Source organism: Phyllostomus hastatus, unplaced genomic scaffold, assembly GCF_019186645.2.
Source record: "Phyllostomus hastatus isolate PE091 unplaced genomic scaffold, TTU_PhHast_1.1 phas_contig_198, whole genome shotgun sequence".
NCBI classification, from domain to species: Eukaryota; Metazoa; Chordata; class Mammalia; order Chiroptera; family Phyllostomidae; genus Phyllostomus; species Phyllostomus hastatus.
This window is the reverse complement of record NW_025333715.1, coordinates 1,790,420-1,814,779: the sequence shown is the minus strand read 5'-3', so window position 1 is coordinate 1,814,779 and position 24,360 is coordinate 1,790,420. Positions and strand designations below refer to the sequence as shown.

The 24,360-nt window shown below is 67.2% G+C and overlaps 1 protein-coding gene across 2 annotated transcripts in view; it reads right to left on the bottom strand.

The window, feature by feature from the left end:
- Nucleotides 1-24,360, bottom strand: part of CELSR1 (cadherin EGF LAG seven-pass G-type receptor 1) — a 90,356-nt gene that overhangs the window by 26,037 nt on the left and 39,959 nt on the right. For both annotated transcript variants that reach the window (XM_045834779.1, XM_045834780.1), the window contains exons 3-8: nucleotides 19,543-19,765; nucleotides 15,418-15,533; nucleotides 15,000-15,088; nucleotides 2,931-3,088; nucleotides 1,837-2,000; nucleotides 1,331-1,456 (exon numbers count right to left, since the gene is read on the bottom strand). In XM_045834779.1, coding sequence (XP_045690735.1) covers nucleotides 1,331-1,456; nucleotides 1,837-2,000; nucleotides 2,931-3,088; nucleotides 15,000-15,088; nucleotides 15,418-15,533; nucleotides 19,543-19,765 — 876 coding nt within the window. The remainder of the gene's footprint in view (nucleotides 1-1,330; nucleotides 1,457-1,836; nucleotides 2,001-2,930; nucleotides 3,089-14,999; nucleotides 15,089-15,417; nucleotides 15,534-19,542; nucleotides 19,766-24,360) is intronic.

Sequence of the window (24,360 nt, the reverse complement as noted above, 5' to 3'; positions counted from 1 at the left end):
CCGGCAGCCCCGTGAGCTCCGGGCGGCTGTTTCCTGTGCTCACGAACCCGCCCTGGCCGCTGTTTTCCCTGGCACCGCCACAGCCGGACTCGCGGCCTCCACAACAGGAACTCGGGGGGCGCGGGGGGCCCTCCCCCCAGCGCTCTGTCCACCCGGGCCCGCTGCCCTCCCTGCAGCCTGAGCTTCCTGCACACGCCGGTCGCTCGGGGCCCCGGAGGCCTGGCCCACCTGCTGCTCCACAGCAGACAGCAGCCCTCGGCAGGTGTCACGTGCCTTGTGACACAAAGAAGCTGGCCCCGACTGGTGACCCTGACTGGTGACCCGTCGGGGACGAGAGCTGCAGATAGACACGACCCCACAGCACAGGCCTCCACTCCGTCAAGGGACAGCCCCAAGCGGGTGCGGGTGCCAGGACGGGCAGGCCTCGGCCGCAGGTGGAAGGGGCTCTGCTCTCCCCACACACTGTTCCGGCCCCACCTGGTTCTGGTTCGTCGACTCCTCTGAGACCCCGAGGAGAGCCGTGGGCCCCATCTCCCCAAAACCCTCGGGCGCAGGCCCACTGCCCATCCACGAGGGTCCCGGGCTGAGGGGAAGAGGCCGGGACCCCCACAGGGAGGTGGTGTCCCTCCGACCAGCTGCGCCCGGCCTGGGGACAGCGCCCATGCTCGGGACAGGGCAGGTGCCCACCCTGTCCCCGCAGGTGTGGGGCGGGCAGGCGGCTCCAGGCCAAGACTTCTCGGAGCCGATGAGCACTGGGCGCCCCGAGGGCGGCCCCGGGATTGTGCCCAGACTCACCGGGCCTCAGCCGTCCCTGCCGGTTTACCTCAGGTTTAGGGAGCATGGTCGTGCCTTTTAAGTGATGAAACTTAGGTCTCACCGTACTGCTCCCAAATGAAGGACTGTTGAAGCCTGCCCGAGCCTACACACCTGTGCACGGGACGCAGGGGTGGGGCGGGGGAGCCGAGGCCCCGCCCTTCATGCCCATCACGGCCCTGAGAGGGAGCCGTCGGCTGGAGGGCCCCCGGGCAGCAAGGAAAGGCAGGGGCCGGGGCCTGGGGGACTGTCCCTTTGGGCCTCAGCGTGGTGAGGGCAGTGGCGGCCCCTCGAGGCCCTGCCCTGCTTGCCTGACCCTCGAGGTCTCGGACCGCACGCTGGCCCTGCTCAGACCAGGTGCCGAGTCTGGCCCCGTCCCAGACAGCCCGCCCTGGTCCAGTCCCACCTGCTGGGACGCTCCCACGGCCCCCCTCCCAGCCTCCCGCCCCAGCCCGGGCCTCCCCGCCAGGCCCCACAGGGGCCACCGGAGCCCGCCCGCCCGGCGCCCGGCCCTCACCGTGCTCGCAGTTCTTCCCGCCGAAGCGCAGCGGGCACTGGCAGAGGTACGTGCTCCACCGGTTCACGCAGGTGCCCCCGTTCTGACACCAGACCCCGTCGCAGAAGTTCCTCTGCGCGGCGCAGCCTGGGGACAGAGCAGAACCCGATGCGGGGGGCGTCGCTGTTTCCTGACGCCCACCCGGCTGCGGGGACTCGGAGCCCCATGAGCGGCGGCCAGAGGCGGGTGGGGCCCGGACCCTCCGGCAGCGGCAGAGACTCGGCCTTCAGGACACCCTGCCAGCCAGCCCGGCAGGGTCACCACCCTGCCCCCCGACAGTGCAGGACCCCCAGTCCCCGAGACAGCACGTCCGAGAGCCTGGCCTCTGGCTCCCCTCCTGCAGGCGCCGGCTGGACGCACTCGGGCTCGGCTCCGGGAACAGTCACTGCCCTGGATGTGGAGTGGCCCTCCCTCCCGTGGCCACCGCAGCCACCACGGCCCCGTGACCCCCGGCGGCCGCGCCGTACCTGCCCTGGTGCCGTTGTTGGCGATGAAGCTGGCCATGTCCACGCTCCTGCCGTCGACGGACAGGTTCCGCATGCAGCCCACAAAGTGGCGGCTCCGCACCGGGAAGTCCTCGGGCAGGTTGGGGACGCCCCCCAGCAGCAGGGGGCCCGTCAGGTCCAGCGACCTGGTGGGGGAGAGGCCGGCCGCTGTGACCTCCGGGCAGCTTGAGGGGCCTCGGGGGCCCTGGCACAGCGGTGACATCCCACGGCCTGTCTGCCTGGGACGTCGGGGATGGAGCAGGGAGCCAGGGAGGCCGGCAGCCGGCGGGCCGGAACCAAGGCGGGTCCTGCCTCCCTCCCCCAGCCTCAGGCCCCTCGCGCCTGCATCCGGCCCTGACCCACCCGCCAGGCTCGGTCAGCGGTGCAACCTTCCTCCAGCCCCTAGTGACCCTGGAGGAAGGTCACAGCCCACTAGCAAGCACCTTGGTTCTGCGTGAGCAACCACGTGGCCACGGGTGAGGGGGGTCAGATCCCTCTGGGAGGGGGGAGCTCCCATATCAGTAAAATGGGCGAGGCCCCGCCTCCGGCCCAGCTGGGGGCCGGCAGGACCTGGGGAAACGGGGCGCGGGACGGCCCCAAGCCCACCGCAGGCGCTCAGCGTAGCTCGGGTGCCGCTGACTGTGCTCTTCAAAACCCGGTAACCTCCCGCCACGGCCCAGGTAGCAATGAGTCCACGAAGAACCCCCGGAGCCGGCACCACGGAGAGAGGACCCCGAGAGTGCCCCAGTGTCTGCCTCAGCGCTTGCTCCGGGTCTGCGGGGGCCGCGGACGGGGGCTCTGCCGGCTGGACGCCGAGGCGCAGAGGCCAGTGCTTGGTGGGACAGAGCCAGCCGTCACCTCCCTGGGCTGGTCTGGATGCGACCACGGCAGATGCAGCTAAAGCTCCTGGTTCTAGAAGGCTCTAAAAGTTTCCCCCGAGTAGGAGAGGGACTCTGCCTCCGGCCCACACTGGGGCTCCCAGAGTGCCCTGTGTGTGGGGGGGTCCCACCCCGTGACCCCCTCTGGAGCCGTGGCCGCGATGGGGTGCGCGCCTGCCTCCCGGCCCAGGTGCTCACTTCTTGGAGCCGCTCTGAGTGCCCTGGGCCGCGCAGCTGTAGTTCCCGACGAGGCCGCCGAAGCGCACGGCCACGGCCGTGTCGCAGTCGTCCACCGTCACCACGGCCACCTTCTCTCCGGACGGCCCGTGGGGCAGGCCCAGGCGGCCAATGTTGGGCTGTCGGATGAGAGAGCACAGGGGGTGTCAGGGAGTCCCCCGCCGGGGGGGGGGCTGGGCAGATGCACCAACCCACACACATGCCCCCCCCCCGTGGAGGGACGGGCACGTGAGGGGGGCATGGGATGCGGGGCACCCACAGCCTAGTTTTAAATTAGCCCCCCAGACCAGCTACGCTGGATTCAGAGGGCACCCATCCCCAGAACCTCGGAGCGTGACCTTCGTGGAGCTGGGGGTCTCACACGCACAGTTGATTAAAGATCAGGTCGCACTGCGGTGTGGTGGGCCCTGTTCCGACACCCGGTGTGTCTTTAAGGAGACAGCCACGGAGACGCAGACACGTGGAGAGCGTCACGTGACAACGAGGCGGAGACGGGAGTGGTGCCGCCACACGCCCAGGACGCCAGGAACCGGGACCGCCGGCGGCCGGGGGCCGAGGCAGGAGGGACCCGCCCCTGGAGCCCCCGGAGGGGCCAGGCCCGGCCGGCACCGGGGTCCTGGATGTCAGACCCCCAGACTCCGGGGCAGGGAGCCCGTTGTTTGAAGCCCCCGCTTGGTGGTTTCTGTTCAGCAGCCAACACGGGACCCCGGGACCGTCCCCCTGAATACCCACGTCTGCCTGTGACAGAGTCCTCGCGCCGCCGGACCCCCGTCCGCGCAGCTGACCAGGCTCCTGCTCACCCCTCCGTGCGCCTTCGGCATGGACGCCGGGACGCCCCTGCCCAGCCCACAGGGTGGCAAGCCCTCCCTGTCTGGGCCAGGCGCCCGGGGAGCCCCACGCTCAGGGTCCCTCCTGGGCTTGTCCTCTGCCCTGGGGCCGTCCCCGCGGGTCTCTCACACGCTGTCCCTGTCCAGCGCGCATCACAGGAACTCCTCTGGACACAGCAACTTCCGGGGAGACCCGCTCACCTCTGGGAGAAGCAGGCTTCCCCCCCCTCAAGGGGGCTGCCTCCAACAGCCGACCCTGTCTCCCTGGGCAGCCCCCGCCTGTCCCCTGGCCTGCCCCGCAAGGACGCCAGGCACGCAGACAGGACAGCCAGCGTGGAGCCCGTGCGTGCCAGCCACCTAACGTGCACCGGGCGCAGCTCCAGGAGTGCACAGGCAGGCAGAGGGCGGCTCGGGCCGGGCCGGGGCGCTCAGCACCCCTCCCCCCACACTGGACCTGGACGACAGCCCTGCAGCTGCCGGCGGCCTGGGGTGCGCCCGGATGGCCCGAGTGAGGACGCGGGCCTCCCCGTCGGCACACGATGGACGCACAGCGGCTCCTTCCCTGCCAGGGAGACCCCCGGCTCCCAGTGCCGGCAGAGGGGGAGCCTCGTCCTCCCTGCCCCCCCCACCCCGAACAGCGGGCTCCACGCCTCCACACGGCGGCTCTGAGGGCGCTCCGAGCTCCCACCCGGACGCAGCTGGGTGCTCTGTTACCACAACACGGGACGCAGGCCATTGTAGGAACACAGCGAGTGCAAATAAACCACCCTCGGGGTCTCTTAGGAGGGACGTAGCCCTGGCTGGTGGGGCTCAGTGGACTGAGTGCCGGCCTGAGAACCAAAGGGTCGCCGGTTCGATTCCCAGTCAGGGCACAGGCCTGGGTTGTGGGCCAGGTCCCCAGTAGGGGGCGCAGGAGAGGCAACCACACACTGATGTTTCTCTCCCTCTCTTTCTCCCTCCCTTCCCCTCTTTGAAAATAAACATAAGTAATCTTTTTTAAGCAAATAGAATTGTTTTTTTAAAATAAAGATTTATTTATTTATTTTTAGAGAGGGAAGGGAAGGAAAAAGAGAGAGAGAGAGAGAAACATCAATGTGCGGTTGCTGGGGGCCGTGGCCTGCAACCCTGGCATGTGCCCTGACTGGGAATCGAACCTGCGATACTTTGGTTTGCAGCCCGTGCTCAGTCCACTGAGCTACGCCAGCCAGGGCTTATAAGTAATCTTTTTTTTAAAAAAAGAGGAAAGTAACCAAGCAGGTGAGAGAGAAGCATCATTTGTTTGAGGACCCTGGGCTGGAGGGTGGGGCGCGGGGCTTCGGTGGCAAGGGCACAGCCGGGCAGCCCCGCCCACCTACCCCGCAGCACCCCCGGGAGCTGCGCAAACCCCACGCTGCTGTGGAGGCGACTCCCCGGGGGAGCCTTCTGCCCCGCTCCGGGCAACCGGCTGACCGGGCCCAAACCTGCTGCTGCGCCTGAGTTTCCCTACCAGACGAGGACGTGCGGTTAGGATGCCTGTCCTTCCTGTGTCTCGGGGACTCGGAGGGTGACAGGCGTCCCCAGGAGTGCCCCGTGAGGCCTTCGCAGGTGAACCCCAGGGCGGCGCTCACCACCCCGCCTGGCCTCCCCGCTCCCGGACGCCCTCCCCCTACGGCAGATGCGCGAGGCTGCGTCCTGAACGGGCCCGCCTTCGGTTAAGCAGCGGGGAGATGAGAATAAAAATAACCCGTTCCCTCGCTCTGGGACGACGGCTCACGCCGCCAGCACGGACGGTGCCCATTAGGGGGTGTCTAAGTGGCAGGTGCGGCCCCGGCAGAGGGCTGCCCCCAGACTGCGCGCACCCCGGGCTCCCCCACAACGTGTAATTTGGATGGTTGGGGTGGGCGTGAGCCTCCCGGGGAGGCGCATAAACGGCACTTAGGCCGGGGGCTTTGATGCCCGAAACCGCTGTTTACAAAACCGCACTCCCTGTAAATTGCTGCCCATCATCGGCGGCTCAGAGATACGGGCTCAGGCAAAGACAGCGAGAAAAAACAGGAGGCGAAAGAAAAAAACAACCCAACCCTTGTTGTGTTTAGAGCACCGCTCGCCCCTGTTCAGGCAGCCCTCGGAGCCGGCACCCGCCTGTCACACCCGCAGGCCTGCCCGCAGGGCAGCACGCGGTCAGCGGTACACGGCGCCCAGCACTCGGTCCTCCATTCCCACTCCCCGCGTGCACCGCCGTGCGGGCTGCAGCGCTGGCCCCCTGGGCCGTGGAACCGAGCGCTCTCGGGTTAGGAAGAAAAGGACCGGCCGGAGAGCTGCACAGGGACGCATCGGATGGAGGAAGCCCTGCCACCCGAGGGCCCGCTCCCTGCTCCACGGGGCACCCCCCCGCCCCCTCCTCCCGCTGCTTCAGAACCAGCAGCCGGAAGGGCCACCTGCTGTGACACTCCGGCCAACTGTCACCACGAGGACAGGGAGGAGGCGGGGAAAGCCTGTGGGTCACAGGGAAAGGACGCTGCAGTTGGCTCAAGATGCGTGGAGCGGGTCCTCTAAGAGCCGGCACGTGACCCAGCACTTCCACTGTCGGGGACAGACCCGCGAGAACTGGAGACAGGGACTCAGACAGACGCTTGTTCGAAAGTGTTCCCAAGAGCTGAAAGGTGCAGCGGCCCAAGTGTCCATCAGCAGAGACGTGGGTAAACAAACTGGGGTATGTCTGTTTGTGGAATATTACTCAGCCAGGAAGAGGAACGGAGCCCCCACGCCCGCTCCAACGTGGGCGGGCCTCCAACGTGTCACGCTCAGCGAGAGGGGCCAGGCACCGAAGGTCACGCACTGCAGACGTAACTCAGTTTACACGCCCTGTCCAGGGCGGGCGAGTCCGCGGACAGAGGGGAGACCCCGGTTCGCAGGGCGGGGGCACGGGGCGTGAGCGCTCGGGTGCAGAGCTTCACTTCAGGGTGGGGAGTGCTTTCGGTCTCGACGCGGCCGGGGGGCGCTCACGAAGGCGAGCACTCCGCGCCCCTCCCTCGTTCGCCGGGGGCGGTCCGTCTTACAAGCGGGAATCCCACTAAAATGAGAAGAAGGCTGTCTCCCGGGCGGGTCTCCCATTGTCACGCGCCCGGCCACGCTCTCCCTGGGCAGCCCGTGGGAGCTGCTCCCCCAGTTTCACCTGTGGAAGGGGGGCAAGCGCACGGGGCAGCCTCCCTGTCTCGAGGGTCGCAGCGACAAAGTGCCGTGGGAGAGGGGACAGGCCCTCCGTGGGCCCAGGGACAGGACGCGACTGCTCCAGCGGGGGACGCGGGGCGGGCGGGAGGAGAAAGGAAGACACCCGCAGGCGTGTGTGACCTGGGCTGGGTCACGGGCGCTGGTGGGGGGACGACCGTCCACCACGCCGCTGGGCCCGGGGGAAGGCGATCAGGGCAGGACCCGTGGACCCGTGGACGACAGTGGCCGGCTGACGTCCCCGGGGCCCCCTCTCCTGCTGGAAAGGAGGCAGTGGCCGGGGCGGCCCGAGGAGCTCAGAGGGTGAGGCGTGGCGCCGGCCAATGAGAGAGCGTGTGCCTTGCGGACGCGGGTGGGGAGCAGCAGGGCGCAAAGAGGAAGAAGATGGAAGAGCTGCCCTTCCCCCCGCCCCCCGGGTTTCTAAGATGGGCCTCTCACGGTTGCCCCCATGGGCAGAGCAGGAAATGACAGCATGGCCACACCCCAGTACTTTCACAATTCTCGCGGCAGAAAGGTGCCAGGCAGGGGGCAGGGGACGGCCGGGGTCCCCACGCTTCCCTCCCGGGGCCTGGCTGGGCCCCACGGGGCAGCCGTCCAAGCCCGGGGGACCCCCGCCCCACCCCTGTGGCTCCAGGCCTGGACACGCAGGGGCGAGGCAGGCACGGGACCCGTGAACTGGAGGTGAACCCGCCAGGTGGTGAGGCCCGCCCCCTCCAGGGGCGCAGGCGGGGGCGGGGGCCGGGGGCTGGCGAGGACAGTCCTCACCGCCGCCACCATCTCGGAAAACCCCTGAGGGGCCGCCACGCACTTCGAGGGGGGACCCGAGGACCACTGGCTTCGCCGATCTGTGCAGATCTGGGTCCCCGATTCGCGGCCGATCACCCAGAGTGATCACTTTGGGGGGAAGCGGTGTCCCCTTCTCCTTTTCTTCCCTCTGCGCCAGCCCGCCCGCCCCCACGCTCTAAAGCAGCCGGCGGGGCTCTCGCACACAAAAGCCCGCGGCCCTCACGGAGCGCTCACATTTCTGCAGCCTTTTAACCCGTGGCAGACAATTCCTCCCGGGGAGGCTGGCGGGGGTTCGGTTTCAAATGCTGGGTGCGGGGGGCGGGGGGGAGGGGGCGTGGGCACCTCGAAACCAGACACCTGCAGGGCCACGTCTTGGGACACAGAGGGACCCGCGCTCTGTGTCGGGAGCGGCTGAGCAGCCTTCACGCCAAAGAATTCACAGGTGGCTGGACGGCAGGAATGTCACCGAGAGTCGGAGTGCCGCCACCTTGAACTCGCACTGTGTCATTGCTTCTCGCAGCGCGAGGCTCGGGCCGGGCGGCGGGTGGGCGTGCTGAGCACAGCCCACAGGGGGACTGTCCCGCCGAGAAATGACGCGGGCAGACCCTGAGGGTCCTGGCGCGAGGGGATGAGCGCCCCCTGCGGAGCGAGCGCGGCGTTTCTCTGGAGCTGGTGGGTGGACAAGGTCACCAGGGGAAGGCGCCCAGATGTACCTGCTTCCAGGGTCCAGACTGAATTCCCGAGAAGCTCCCATGGGCCTTTGCGAGACCTTAAACACCGCCCCCCCGACCCCAGAGGCCTGCACCTGTAGGCAGGTGGCCACTCTCTGAGCCTCAGCGTCCCCACCTGTCACACGTAGGTGTGATCCCCCCACCTCCCAGGCAGGCCGCGGTCCCTCCCAGGAGCCCCCTCCCTGGTCGGGCCTCCACACAGGTGCTTCGGGCCCGAGAGGCTGAGCTGCAGGGGAGTCCACGCCCCCCACTCCCACACAGGGGGTGGGGGGGCACCGGAGGAATGCAGGGAGACAGGTTAAGGGGCCTGGCAGGTTTACCTGACACTCCCCCCTCGCTCACACCTCGCCGCTTCTGGGTCTTGTCAAGGGTTTTCCTTATCTGTGCTGGCCTTGCGCACCCCCCCACCCCACCCCACCCCCCCGGCTCCTGCTGCAGGGACCTCCCCGGCCCAACTCGCCCCAGGTGCCGGGGCCCAGGACAGCTCGGGGGCGGGGGGGGACTCCAGGCCCGTCCAGTCCCACATCTGCTGCTCGGCAGGACCTGTGCTGACCGTCCCGGCCTCGCCGAGGCCGTGAAACTGGCCACGTGTCTTCGGACTCGGCCCAGGACTTGGTGGCCCCCTGAGGGCAGAGTGGTTGTTCCCAGGCCCGGGGCTGGCCTCGCTCCGGAGCTGTCCTGAGCGGCCCGGCCTGGAGGCTCTGGGCCCAGCTCACCTGCATTTGCGGTCGGTGGGGGAGGGGGGCGCCGTTCAGAAACATTAAAAAGTCACTTCGCCTTTTCCAGCCAGACACAGTGTCAGCAGAAACCCAGAGTGCCCCAAAATTCAGTCACAAAAACATTCACTCCTCTTGAGTCTGACACTGAGGACAAACAAAGCCCAGACCTCCCTCAACCTCTTTCCTATAAGACACTGGAACGGCCATCCCGGGAAGGACAAGGCATCCCCCTCACGGTGTGCGCGGCGAGCCACTGACCGGGGCCCTGATGTCCAGTGGCCACTCACCGGCTCCAGGAAGGATGCCGGCTCCCCCACCCCACGGGAGACAACGCCAGGTCCTGCTGCCCGCAGCGTCGGCTGAGAGGGGCCAGCGGCTCCTGCCTCCCTCACCTGCGCGGGAGCGGGGGCTGGGCGCAACCCATTCTGAGCCCCGGTGAGTGCGTAGCTACCGCCTCTAGGGTCACCTGGGGACAGACGGGAGGGAGGCCGCCCTGGGCTGGCTGGCGCACTGACGCGGGGCCCAGCTGAGAGGACCCCGGCCAGCAGGGGACAGGGGACCGCGGTGTCCAGTGAGCACCGCACCCTGACTCCACTCGGGAACGTCACCTGACTTCCTGCACCCGGGTCTCGGCTCCGAAACGGGGGTGAAAGTAGCGCCGCCCCGTGGGGCGGGATGCCACCTGTCCGTGGAGGGCTTGGGCGCTGCGCCAGCGAGGGGGGACAGGTCCCCACGAGGTCGCTGTGCTGCGTGGTTGCTCAAAAGCACGGAGGGAAAGCCCAAGAATGGGCAAATGTCTGTTCACCCTGCATTTCTGCTGTCTCAATATTTTTCTATGTTAAAGATATAATTTCAGCCCTGGCTGGTGTGGCTCAGTGGATTGAGCCCCCCACCTGGGAACTGGAAGGTCGCCAGTTCCATTCCCAGTCAGGGCACAAGCCTGGGTTGCGGGCCGGGTCCCCAGTAGAGAGTGCTGGAGAGGCAACCACACACTGATGTTTTTCTCCCTCCCTCCCGTCTCCTCACTCTACAAATAAATTAACTAATTAAATCTTTTATATATATATATATATATATATATATACACACACACATATATATATACATATAGACATACACACGTATGTTCAATTTTAGCCCTGGACGAGTAGTGCATCATCCTGATATGTAAATAAGTAGAGCAACAAATCAATGTTTCTCTCTCCCCACTTCCTCTCCCTACATTCAATAAATAAAACTTCTTTAAGTAAATAAAACTGTAAGTTCACATCTTTAAAGGAAAAGGGGCAGCGGGGCACGGCGGAGTCTTCCCGAGGCGACAGGCTGCTCTCGGGCGCGGACGCAGGGCGACCCTGGGCGTCCAGTGCCTTGTCCGCCACCGTCCCCGACCCCGCGGGGGCGCGCCGACAGATGCTTCTCATCGGGGCAGCGGCACAAAGGGAAGACTTCCTTACGCTTGAAGCAGCCCCGGAGTTTCTCATAAAAGCAACCCTGTCAGAGCCGTCTTTGAATCCGAGGTCACTGACAAGTCTGACAGTCAGAGGGACGGACGGACGGATGGACGGACGACGCGCTCGGCCACGGGAGGCCGACGCTGCACGGCAGAGACCCCCGTCGGCCCACCCTTCCGCCAGGCCCCCGCTGCCTGGCTCTGGGCCTCGGTTTCCTCCTCCTCCTCCGAGGGTGGACTTCAGAACCTCAGACCCTAAGTGCCCTGTCCCGGGGGTACGGGCGGAGGGTGGGAGGGCAGAGAGCCTGGCGAGGGAAGGGGGTTGCTGCCGGGGCCACTTTTCATTTCAAAGCCCTGGAGGCAAGTGAAGGGAGGAGCCGGGCGAGGATGCGGCACGAGATTGGGGGGGGGGGGTGTTTGGGGGCTGCCCGGGCCTGCGGGACTTTCCATGACAGGCGCCGGCAGACACAAAGGGCCAGGGTGGGGCCGCGCTTGTCGCTGGGAATAACAGTTTCCGCAGCAGGTGACTCTCCACCACCTGACCGGCCGTGTTTTGGAAAGGAAGCAGGCAATCCCGCTGTAACGCCTGCCCCCGCCCCCATCCCCGGGTGTTAGCCTGGACCCCCACGGAGGCTGTTTCCAGGGAGGCACGCATCACCCTCTGACCCCTCAGGCCAAGGGAGTCCCCCACCTGCTGTGGCAGCGAGCTACTCAGTAGTGACGGCCTAACCCATGGGGGCGGACACCACGCGGGCCAGCCCGTCCGGCAGACGGCCGAGTCGGCGGGAAACACAGTCGGGGAGAAAAGGAGTCCCCGCCCGCCGGGGCTCAGCTGGGTCGGGGGACCTGCGCGGGAGGAACAAGCACGCGGGGTGTCCCCACACGTCCCCCTGGCAAGTGTCCACTCTGCAGCGGCCAGTGGGCGGAGCTCGGCCAGGGAGTCCCCGGTGCAGACGAGGGGATGCCCGGCCCTCCCCTGACCGGAAGGCCTGGGCCTGGGCAAAGGCTCCCCTAGACGGTGAAACACTGTAGCTTCCTCACCACGCACATTCTTTCCGTCAGATGTTTTTTTTTTCCAACAGAAAGTTTAAAGTAAGAACTAAAAAACGGTTCCCAATCCCACCGCCCAGAGGGCTCCTGCCGGGCGCGTTCCTGCGAGAACACCGAGATGCCCGGAACGGCGCGGAAAGGCACAACACGAACGCAGAAGCCTCCTCCTCCCTCCCCAGCCGCAGTCCCAACGGCAGCCCCCTGAGGGGGGAGGCCGGTTACAGAGGGAGCCCCAACAGCGCCCCCTGCAGGGGGACCGTGGAGGAGGGTAGGCGTCCCGTGTTTCCGGGCCGGGAGGGAAGCCACCATGGGAAAAGCGTCTACGCCTGTGCCAGCACGTGTCTGTGCAGCTTTCGAAGTCCTTTCAACGAAGCGTTTCCTGTTGAGATAATTTCAGGCGCACGTGCGAGTAAAGATAACTCGGAGGGGCCTGCTGTGTGTCTGTGGCCCGGTCTCCACCCAGGCCACGCATCCTGCCCCCGGGGGCAGAGCGTGGCAGCCAGATGTGGGCGCAGATAGCACCTTCCGTCAGCACCGGGCCCCCGCGGGCCGGGCCGCCGCGCCCCGGCCACACCTGCGGCCCCCGGGGCTGGGGCGGCCGTGCAAACAGCTGCTGCGCACACCGGGGCGCGGGCCACGGGGCGGGCAGGGGCTGTGCTCGAGAGTTCTCTCCGTGGTGCTGTCCTCGCCGGCTCTCAGTGCCGGGCACTGCCCGCGTCCCAGACGAACGGGGGGGCGCTCCCCACTCTTCCGTGTTCTGGGACAGACCGGACAGGTTCCATGTAACTATCTAAGCAGATGCTAGAATTCCGCAGGCACACCACCTGGCACTGGAGATTTCGTTTTGGGAAGTTTTTAAATTACAGAGTCCGTTCCCTCAACAGTAACATGGTCATTTGCCCTGGCTGGTGTGGCTCAGTGGATTGAGCGCCAGCCTGCAAATCAAAGGGTCGCCGGTTCGATTCCCGGTCAGGGCCCATGCCTGGGCTGTGGGCCGGGGCCCCGGTTGGGTGTGTGCGAGAGGAAACCGATGGATACTCTCGCACACTGGTATTTCTCTTCCTCCTTTTCTCCCTGCCTTCCCCTCTCTTTAAAAATGTAAATAAATAAAAGGACTTTCTTATTTGAAAACAAGTAAATAAAAACACGACTGGTTCTGCTCGTATCTGTACCCTTTCCTCCCCCCTACCCGCTCCGGGTTCATCCCGCTCCTCCTTTCCCAGGTTCTTCCGGCGGGTGCTTGGATTGCTGACTCGAGACCTCCTCTCTTTCCTCCTGTACCTTTGGCGCTACGAATCTTCCTCTCAGCGCGGCATTAGCTGCACCCCACGCGCTTTGCTATTCTGTATCTCATTTTGCTTACATCTGTAAAAGCTCCTAACAAACCTCCTTCCTGTTTCTCTGAGCAATTGAATGCTCCCGTCAGTCTCCATCAGGCCTTGGATTCACAACGTTCCCTGGAGTCAGCCGGCAGAATCGAGCCAGCGAGGCGGCAGCTTATGCCCCTGGGGCTGCATGAGGAGGACAGCTGCAGCGGGGCGGGGGGGGGGCTGGGGGGGCGAGGGGCTGCACGAGGAGGACAGCTGCAGCGGGGCGAGGAGCTGGGGGGGGGCGAGGGCTGCATGAGGAGGACAGCTGCAGCGGGGCGGGGGGGAGGAGCTGGGGGGGGGGCTGAGGGCGGGGCCAAGGGAGGCGGCGACCTGGTGGCGGAGAGTGGTTTAAGGGACGACGACTGCAAAAAGAAGTAACTGCGCTGAGGGCGGCGGGAACAAGGTTTGATACTGAACGAGGAAAGAATGATAAACATTGAGGGCATAAAGCTAGAAGGAACTCCATAGTGTGGCACGGAGTTCAAAGTTTCCAACCATCAGATAGAGAAATAAACGTGAATTTCAGTCTGTGTGTGTACATGAATATGTGCACACGCCTATACATACACACGTACACACGTTCATATGTTCATACGTGTGCTGGCTCTGCCCAGTGAGGGAGGGAGACCGGGTGTGGGACACCCCGGCGGTGAGCACCCCGCACCCCGGTACCTTGGTTTCTGAACACCGTTCGCCCCTGCGAGAACCCAGAGTTCCGCGGACAAATGGCCGGTTCCGGGGCTGGCGCAGGGAAAGGTAAGCACGAAACGTCTGTTTGTGCCAAAAAGCAGAGGAGTGCTGATAAAAGGATGGGGGGGCTGCTGTCAAAAGGCTGGCTCTTCTTTCTTTTTCTTTTTCTTTAATATTTATTTCCAGAGAGAGGGGAAGGGAAGGACCCCCGGAACCTCTCCCTCACTCTCACGGCAAACGAGGCCCACAGGTCCCCGTGTGGGTCAGAAGCTGCCCGGCCCAGGCCGAGGGGACACAGGCAGCTCCCGCCCACGGGTCAGGGACGCCCAGCAGAAACTGTGGTCGCTGTGCGGGGCGATCGTGGCCGGGGGCCTGTTTGGGGAGGCTGGGAAATGATGCCCGGGGCAGGACGTGAGGTGTGAGGGTGGCCCCAGGGGGGCAGAGGGGCAGCCGGTGACAGGCCGGGGAGAGGAGAGCCAGGACCTCGGGCCCACGCGGTGGAGGCGGCCGCCAGTCACCGGTGAGGCGATGCAGGGATGCGGCGACATGGAGGGGAGAAAGGCTGCCGCCCACCCCTCCTTACAGAAGAGAGGCCCCCATGCCCTCCAGCCAGGCCCGGCCCAGCCCTGCAAGCGCCCTGGGCTGGGGGCGAGGCCCACGCAGACCCGAGGGGGAGACGCCCCGAGATCCCCAGGAGGGAGAAGGCTGGGTGGCGGAGCCTCAGCAACGGGGAGCGGAGCGTGCTGACCGACAAACAGTGTGTTTCCTTACAGGCCAGCGAACAGCAACACCCGACGAAGGCGGAAGTGGCCACACTTCTGCAGCGTTTCCCCGAGACCCCCCGGCACTCGGGTCATGCAGGGCCAGAGGGGGCGTCCGGCGCCGGAGCTGGGTTTGAATGCCGGCGATTTTAGCCGCCAGCAACGACTCGGCCAAGGCGGCTACAGAGAATTTTCTGCATCCCTCCCCTGGCGCGGGGCACTCTCTGGTCCTGTCCCCCCTAACCCTGCTCCCTGGGGCGCCCTGGGGCGGGCCCCGCCCAGCACCGCGCCCGGGCAGGTTCGCACAGACCCCCAACGAACGCCCACTCCCTCAGGGACTTCTCCACCCGCATTTTTCCCATTTCGGAGGATGAGGTCTGAGGAGCGGGGAGCCGCCGGGTCCGGCGGAGCGGGGGGCTGCCGGGCGCCCCCGTCCTACCTTGTTGTAGTACTGCAGCTGCACTGAGTGCCAGCGCCCGTCGCTGACGCCCCCGGGGACCTGCGGTGCCACCGTGGTCCTGGTCTCACCTGTGGCGGGTGGGGTTGCAGGGGGCAGAGAGAAGGCAGAGGTCAGCGGGCCCCCGGGGCACCAGGTCCCCCGGACAGTCCGAGTGGGGAGAGCTGAGGTTGTTGTCCTTACAACCGGGACCACACGCTGGTGGCTCCAGACGTGTCTCCCGCCCCCCCCCGCCGGCCCCAGGCCCCGGCTCCGGACACCTGGACCACGCCTCCCGCCGGGCCGGCGCCCCTGACGAGGACACCGCAGCGGACACCTCTGTGTGCATCCCGGGTCCTCGCCCCGGCGGATCCCGGGCGTGGACGTGGGAACCCGGGTTCCCGCGTGGAGGGGGCCCTACCTGCCGAGAAGGTGAGCTGCACCTGCTCCTCCACGACCTCCAGGGCGATGAAGTCGTGCTTCTCGTTGAAGCGGCCGTTATACAGCAGCAGCGCATTCCTCTCGCGGGTGGCGAACCTGCGGGCCGGGCGGGGGGGGGCAGGGGGCGCGTCACGGGGGGCTGCGGGCGGCCCCTTGGGGGGGGGCAGTGAGGGCGAGAGCCAGGGCCGCACACCGCAGGGCCGGCGGGTCCCAGGCTCCTTCTGCCCGCCGCGCACCGACAGCCCATAATAACCTGCTCAGAGCGACGCTCGTCTCTGGGGGAGGCGAGCCAGGCTCCGCGGGCGGCGGCTCTGGTCACCACGGCCGAGGGCACGGGGAAAGGCCACGTTCGGGCCACGTTCTAGAAAGCCGCCCTGCCCGTCAGAGACGTGTGGACAGAACACACGCACGGGGCACCTTCGGCCACGGGACGCAGACCCTGCGTGGCAGGCACGGGGCCCTGGTCCCCGCCGCCGCCGCTGCCCTGCAGCCGCGCTGGGCCCTGCCGCCGCCGCCGCACACACTGCGCGCACCCTGCCCCAGGGCCCCCGGCTCCGCAGGCCTCTCGGGGTCCCCCCAGTGCACACACCCCCACTCGCCGTATCTAACCGGCGTCCCCCAACCCGTCGGTCTGTCCCATCGCCCAGCGCACTTCTGAAACCGCCCCTATTTGCTTGCGTCTGAGGACGCGTGGCCCTGAAGGGGAGGGGGTGGCCCTCGCTCCCGCCGCACCCTGGGGCCCAGAGCAGGACCCCGTCCATGTGAGGGCTCCGTGAAGCGTGCTGGACACACAGGGAGGACGGTGGGGGGCGGGCAGGCGCTCAAGAACGGGCAGGCTTGTCAGACTCCGTGCCTCCAGAGAGTAAAACCCCTCGCACCGGCGGGAGAGGAAAAGTCCCAGACGCCCCTCTCCCACCCCCGCGGCCCTGGGGCAGCCGACCCGTCAGACCCGCGGGTCCCTGACGGGGGTGGTCCAGGCACCCGGGGCCACTGCGCACCCCCCGACGCCCCCGTTACAGAGAACCTGCCAGGCCTCCCGAGAGAACCTGGGGCCGTCTCCTGAGTGAGCCGACTGTCTCATCGGAGAGGAGGTCAGGGAAACGCTCCGCTCTGGTTCGGGGCTGGGTGACCCCGGAGACCGCTGGGACTGGCTCGGGTGCCGGACCTCAGCCTGGAGGGACCTCAGCCTGGAGGGACGGCCGAGCCACAGCTCCATGCGGAACCCGGCAGAGCTGATGACAAACTCTAGAAAAACTCCCGCACCGAGAACTCGGGGCTCTGGGCGAGGGGCGCTCGGGCTTCAGGAAAGGGGGTGGAGTGAGAGGGTCCCACTCAGCAGCAGGCTGGCGTCCCGAGAGCAGCGCCTCGCCAGGTCCCCCCCCCATTCTCTCCCATGGGCCCCACTGCTGTCGGTCCCCCTCTGTGGACCACGGTGGGAGCCGGCCTGCCGCGTGGCCCTGCCGCAGGGCAGCCCCGGGCGGCAGGGACCCGCCAGGCACCCGCGCTCAGGAACGGGCCCAGGGCCCGGGGAGGGTCTCACCAGAGCCCGAGGTGGGGAGCGGGAAACAGAGCCCGAGGGCGAGGGCGGGGGGGGGGGGGCCAGGGAGGGAGAGAACAAAGCTTGGGGCGGGGAGGAGGGGCGCAGGGGCCGCTGGGAGCACGGGGGCGCTGGGGAGCGGTGCTGGGCAAACAGAGACTGGAAAGGGGAGAAGCCGCGGGAGAAAGGAACCGCCCGAAACAAAAGCCGTGGAGGGCGGGTGCCCTGGCCCACCTTTCTCACGGTGCAGTGGGTGCGCCCCTGAAGAGGCACGGGGCCCCCCTCCCTCCAGGGCCCCCACCCCCCACCCCAGGGCCGCCCCGCCCCGGGTGCAGCTGTACCGCTGCCCGGGGCCTGTGACTTTGCTTTGAGGGCATTTCTCTACAAAACACGAGTGGTTCTGTGGTGGCCCCGATGTCCTGGCCATCACCACTTGTCCCGGAAAACGTCCATAAATTGCCGCCACAAAAAAGCATCTAAAAATACTGTATTTGACCAGCAAGCAGACAGAACGTGATGTCATGTGGACATTTAATTAAATGTTTTATTTTCTAGTCTCTCTCTGAGCCTGGAGTCCACAGACTTCCTCTGTTTCCGGCAGGTTTGCCGCGGGCCTGCCCGCCTCCGGCACCCGGGCGCCTCCACCTTGCAGGGCAGACAGCGGGGCCCTGGGGCCGGGGTGTGGGGACACAGGAGGGAAGCCCCCCGAGGAGCCCACCAAGGCCAGGTGGGGACAGACGGCCGGACCTCAGCGCGGGGGCAGTGGCAGGCCCGGCTCTCCCCCCGGGAGCCTGCAGCTGGCAGCCAGGGACCCCATGTGGCCACTTAAACAACGGTTTCAGAAAGCATGGGCATCTGCTCTGGAGACTTTAGCGCCATCCAGTAACCTGACAACCAGGGCGAAGGTCAGGCCCAGGATGTCGGAACGGCCTCCCGCCCCCACCGGTCCCGGGCGGATCCCGGCCACGACGTGGAAACACCCTGGACACCGACCGAGTGCCCGCGGCAGGGCCTGTGCGGGCCGTCGGGTGGGGGTGGGGGGGCAGGAGGCCTGGCCCTGTACAAGCAAGGGCGGCAGGAACCAAAGGCAGTGGACACACGGGCAGTGACCGGGCCGTCCCGCCACAGCTGGAATGCAGGCCTTGCCGGCCCGGGTCAGGAGGGCTTCCTGAAGGAAGCAGCAGGGAGGGCCGGGCCGGCCGGAGCGGGGAGAGGAAATGGCCTTTCTCGGCTGGGCAGGTCGGGGGACCAAGACGGCAGTGAGGCGACCCCATCCCAGAGGGCCAGGTGCCAGAATCGGCGGGCACCGGGGGTCAGACCACGGAGGGCCCCGTGCCCCTGAAGAAGTCTAGGCTTCTCCCCGGGTGGCAGGCGGGCTAGCACCCCCGGCTGATGGGGACACACCTCGCAGGCTGAGAGCAGGGGACCCCCGCGCTGCCCCACCAGGAGTCACCAGGGAGACAGGGAGAGGGGACAGCGGGAGTGGCCGAGTGCCGGGCGCTGGGAAGGAGAGAAGGGCCCGGATGTGGGAGACAGGAGGTCCGGGGACTTGAGGCCCGCCGGACAGTGAGGGGGAGGAGGGGAGAGGACCAGGACGGCCCTGCCGCCTCGGGTCCGGCCGCTCTGCAGACCGGGCCCCACCCGGGGGCTCCCCTGGGACCTGCCGAGGGCGGGGCACCCGGGGGATGTGCACGCAGACACGTCGGCGAGCCGGGGCGCCGGCACAGCCCGTGGAGCTGGCTCCGAGGTCCACTGGGGCCCCCCGGGCAGGCCCCGTCCATGCCCCGTCCACGCCCCACGTCTCCTCGGCTGCCCCTGGGCTCCGTCTGCTTTGGGGGACCCTCCCCTCAGCACGGACTTCGAGGGGCTCTCCTGCTCCATTCGAAGCCCCCCAGGGACACTTCTGGAGGCGGTTCTGATTCTCCCCTGCCGGAGGCCCACCCCCCGTGTGACGGGTACTCGGTAAACTGAGGGCACACACACACACAGCCTGTGCCCCCCCTGGACGCGCCCCGTATTTCCCCTCCACCTTTTCCCTGGAGTCAAGCCAGCGCCCCCTGCTGGCTCTGCTGGGTTGCGGGGTGACGGCGGTGCACCCCACCACTCCCCCTGAGGGCCAGGCTTGCAGACTATTCACACAAGCACTCGACGGGGCCTGTTGGTGGTGCTGCACCCCCTTTTCAGGGGTGGGGCCTCCCCCCAGGAGAGGAGCCCGCTCCATCCAGCCTGCGATGCCCTGATCTCCAGAGGGCAGCAGAGAAGGGGCAGCCAAGGCCCGGGGCGCCCCGGGAGGGACACAGGACACAGCGTCCCCAGCGGGAGACTCTGTCCCTCAAGGGTCCCCCTGGACGCTGGCACAAGTGACCAAACGTAAAACTGCCCACTCTGTCTACTAAGTTATTAAACCTGGCAGGAACTTTTTTAACCGGGAATGACAGGTTGGTAGAAGTTAAATCGAACCTGAACTCTCTTGGGCGAGGAGATGCACATGCACACGCACACGCACACGCATGAGCACAGCACGCAGCCCGGCGGGCACCCGTGGGCAGAAGCGGGGGGCACACTCACGCGAGCGAGACGCTGAAGTGGAAGCGTTGCCGCAGGCCGCGGAAGGTGACGAAGGACCGGGGCGGGAAGCTGCGCGTGGTCACCTCGCAGTAGGGCCTCTCGAAGCCGCCGGGGGGGCACACGCAGTGGAAGCCCCCGATGAGCAGGTTCACGCAGGTGCCCCCGTTCTTGCAGACGCCGTGGGCGCAGCGGCCGGAGCGGACGTTGACCTCGCAGTGCTCGCCTGCGGGAGGGGGGGAGGGAGGGGCGGGGGGCGCGGGGGGCGGGGGTCACTCGACGGCCGGAGGGAGCAGCGGACCGTCCCGGGGCCCCGGGAACCCGGGAGGGCAGCTGCAGACCTGCTGCTGAGAGAAGCCACGTGGGTGAGGCTCCCGATGGGCGGTCACCTTGGGGACACAGCGGGCGGAGCTGGCCGCCGCTGGACCTGCGTCTCCATGGGAACCACGGCCCCCAGCTCCGGGGGGTGAACTGAGGGTGAATGAGGGTCTGCGGGTTCCCCACAAGCAGCCCCTGGGTTTGTCAGGTGACCGAGCCACACCAGCCCTGCCCCTGCCCCTGCCCCAGGCCCGCTGGGATCCCCGTTCTCGGGGGAGAGGGGGCAGAGAAATGTGCGGCACGGGCCCTTCTCGGCACCGACCCCACCACGCTGGCAGAGCCGGGCGCTCCCTCCCCACGCCCGTGCCCGCTGCAGCGGCGGGAGCCTGAGAGCCGTGGCCGAGTCCCTGCAGCATGCTGGCCGGCGTCACACGGCGCCCTGGGCCTCCTCCTGGCCGCCTCCGGAGCGCAGCCCCTGCCGCCCGGCTGGACTCCGGTCTGTTTTGGTCACACCCGTCTCTCCCGCCGGCCCGTGAGCTCGCCGGTGGCAGGCTCCACTGTGCCCCAGTGTCCTCCCTGGAGCCTGGCCCCTCGGTGACAGGAGGGTTCCAGGAGCTTCCGCACAGAATGGTCAGGCAGCCTAGGCGGACCCCCGAGGCCCCCGAGGCCTGTCGGACCCAGGGCGCTCAGAACTGTCAGCGGGGAGGGCCCCTGGGCTCACCCACGGGTCCTGAGCCGGCCCCCACCCACACAGGGCAGACCCGCCGGCCCCTCGCAGGCCTGCTGACCACCAGCAGCTCCGACAACCAGAAATTCACCAGAGCCTTGGTGGACACTCCTTGCCAGCTGCTGATTTTTAAACGAATGCATTCTAAAATAAAGGTATTCCCTCATCCCCGCAGGGAACCGGCCTGGCACCTGCCCGGCGCCGGACCCTGGGTCCTGCGGTCGGCGCACGGGTCCCTTTCCCCTTTAAAGGCCGAGTTGGGTCCGGTTAGGAGCACCCATCGAAGCCGCAGTCGCCGTGTGCCCTGTTCCGTGGCTGACAGTTTACAGTCCTTCACTTCAGGTAACATCCCAGCACCCGTCCTGCGAGCGTCTCCAGGGAATCTCCCGTGAGAAAGGTCACGGGGCACAGACGCAAAGGCCGCAGGGGGTCTCCACGTTGGTCCCGCCCAGCGTGCACGCCCCCCGGGGACGGCCGGTCTGCAGAGGGCTCCGCAGGGGGCTCCGCAGGAACCACAAGCGAACCTGGGAAGTGTCTTATTTGCATTTGTCTTCGATGAGGTCCAGCACCACCACTCCGAGTTTTGTGGGCAACTCCTGTTCCCTTTCCCTGGAGCGCCCGGGAACGGCTGTGCTCGCTTTTCTGCCGTGTGTCTGACGCAAGTACCGAGCCCTCCTCATCCACCCTCAGTCACACACGCACACACGCACACACTTGCACACCCACAGGCTCCCCCCCACACACACACAAACCAGAACCAGTCCCCCGGCCCCTTCCCCCGCCTTCTTCCAATCCGAGCGTTAACTTCCAAGGCCCTCGCCCGCTCCAAGCCCTCTAATCTCCGCTCTCACAATATCGGTGACACTCGGGAGTGTGTGCCCGGCCTGTCGGTGGCCAAGCACAGTGCACGCTGGAAAACTAAAGCCACCGTGAAAGGACGGGGTGGGGCGTGCTCCCCAAACCATGACAGAAAACAAAGGGAGGCCGGCCGAGCCCTTCCCGCGTGCCCCGCCCCCTGGCGTTCCAGGACGTACCACCCGGGCTCCGGTCCAGAGCGTCCGACGTGCACCTGGACGGACGTTGCGCCCCCGCGCTGGCCGCCGCCGCCACGCCAGCTCCGCCTTCGGGGGCGGGGGGATGCCCTGGGAAGCCTGGAGTGCCCCCACCTCCCCCTACGCTGTGGAGGCTCCCCGGCCCCAGCTGGCCTCCGCCACGTCCTGGAAAGGCCACCTGTCCCCACGGCCCAGAGGAAGGCGAGCCCCCCCCCCCCCACGCACGCCCAGTGAGCGAGCTCTTCGTTGTCCGGAAGCATCTGAATCTGACTTTGCTGCGGGTGTCCCTGCTTCCAAACGCAGTTCCCCGGGGTGCAGGGGGGCCTCGTCGGGAACGGGGAACATCGGGGGACAGGGGGGGGGTACTCGGCCAGCCTCAGCCACACGGGGGCCCTGCCTCCCGGCCCCTACAGCCACCCGCTGCCTTCGAGCACCTGGCGGTCCTGGGCACACAGGGCCTGAGGACACGGGCCACCGTCCTTCCCGCCGCCCGAGGACCCCGCTGCCTCTGATGAGCTGCAGACACCACTGAGTCTCCGTGCAGTGGGCGCTGGTTTTGTTTCGACTCTCAAGTCACTTTTGTCTCATTGCCGGTGGGACAGTTGTATGGCCTCCCAGGGCTGCTGCACGGAAGCCCCCACACACCGGGGACTCCCACCACAGACGTCCGTTCTCCCTCAGACCGGGGCCAGGAGCCCAGCGTCCGGGGGCAGAGGGGCCAGGCTCCCCCTGACGCTCTGGGGACGAGTCCTTCCTGCCTCCTCCTCCGGCCCTGGAGGTCCCCGGGTGCCCCCGGCTCGTGGCCCCACCCTCTCGTCTCTGCCTCCACTGTCACACGCGTCCGCCCTTCGTCCCAAATGTCCTTCTCCGCTCTCTGTACGGACCCCGATCGCTGACTCCATCTCGACCCCCCAACTCCTTACACCCGGGAAGACGCTGTTCCCACGTGAAGTCCTGTCCCCAGGCTCCGGACACAGATGTGGGGCAGCACTGGACACTACAACGCCCGCTGCGTCCGCCCTAAAATTACAGCCACGGAAAAGGCTGGCGGCTGCGCACACTGGGACCTGTCCTGCAGCGCCGTGTGAGCCTGGGGGGCTGTGTCCCCGTGTCCAGAGCCACTACTGGCCAGGCTCCGGGCTCTCTGCCCTGGGGACAAGCTCTCACCCGGCCCTTCGCACCCTCCACCCGGGCCAGCATGGGGTCCCCCCCACGGCCACAGCCACGGCCACCCACTTCTCCCTTGTTTGCTCCCCTGCAGCCCGGACCTCACACCCGATCTTCCCCTCTGTCCCCTTCGGGGTGTCCCACCTGGAGGAGGGTCACCACCTGTCCAGAGCGGCAGGCCGAGGGAGCCTGCATCCAGGCCTACACCTCTGTCCCCCACCACAGCCACGGCCACCTCCTCTCGGGCCCCTGCCCCCCGCCCAGCTGCCCAGCGCCTCACACACCTGCTGCATGGCCAGTCACACGGGGCGGAGCTCTGGGGAAGGTCAGCCCAGCCCAGCGGCCTGGCCGAGGGTCAGCCCTCCTCTCCATGCAGACGCCCCTCTGCCTGGGGCCGGCCGGCCCTTAGCCACCTGCCCGGCCAGCCTACATTTGCCAAGCCTGCACACCGGACGTGGGGTCCGCTGGGCGGGGGGCAGGGGTCCACGGGGCCAATGCAGGCGCTCACCACCACCGACCATGAGGACCCCGTGGGGACCCTCCTCGGGTCCTGTCTCCGGGCCTCAGTGGGCGGCTCCCCTGTGCCTGACGGCTGCTTCTGCAGGCTCTGCCCACCGGCCGGAGCCGCCCAGGGGCCCAGGATCTCCCCTCTGCAGAGGGCCAGTCCCAGCTCCGGGACCGCACCCAGGGTGCGGCCGTCCCTGCTTAGCAGGTGTCCCCCAGGCTCTGGGGCCGGGGCCGGGTCTGTCTGGGGCCGGGTCTGTCTGGGGGCGGGGCCGTCTGGGGGCCAGATCCGAGACGATCGGGCGCACAGGGAGCACCGAAGGGTCACCTTCCACGTGGAGGGCACACGTGACGGCCTGGCACACAGTGGGGCCGCCGCCGATGACCGCCCGGCACCCGGCAGGGCCCGATGGGCCGGGCGCCTGTGAAGTGAAGTCGTAACGCGCCAGGATTCCCAACTCCAAGCCAACAATGAAAACTGTATAACACTATAAAACCGACATAATTCGTGCATTTGATTCATTTACAGTTGGAAATGTGTTGACGTAACAGGCGAAGAATTCCGCAGCCAAACACGCCCTTGTAATAAAAGGCGGGGAGAACCCGGAGCGTCTGGGTTTCGGGTGGGCTGGGCCGGCTGGGAGAGGGTCTCGCATCCGGGTTCTGGAGCCTTCTTCGCTCGGGGCCCAGGCGCGCGCGGGCACCTGACCAGGGAGGGGGCTCCTGCCGAGTCCAGAGCGCCCGCCCCGGCTGGTTCAAACTGCGCACTAAGCAGCTTCTGTTTTCCCCTGAATGTACATATTTCAGGCAGTGCTGTGCTGGCGAGCCCTGCCCGGCAGGGCGGGCAGGGGCACCCCGATTTGTAGTTCATGGGCATGTCCATGGGGCCCCTCCCCCTCCCCCATCGCAGCCCTCGTCCAACAGCCCACGTGGCACCGCTGGGCGAGGGGTCGGGAAGAGACAGGGCGCAACAGTTCGAGATTCTTAAACGCACCTTATCGGAGGTGAGTGATTTGGACCGAGGCTAGCGAGGCCCCGTATCTGCAGTTCGGG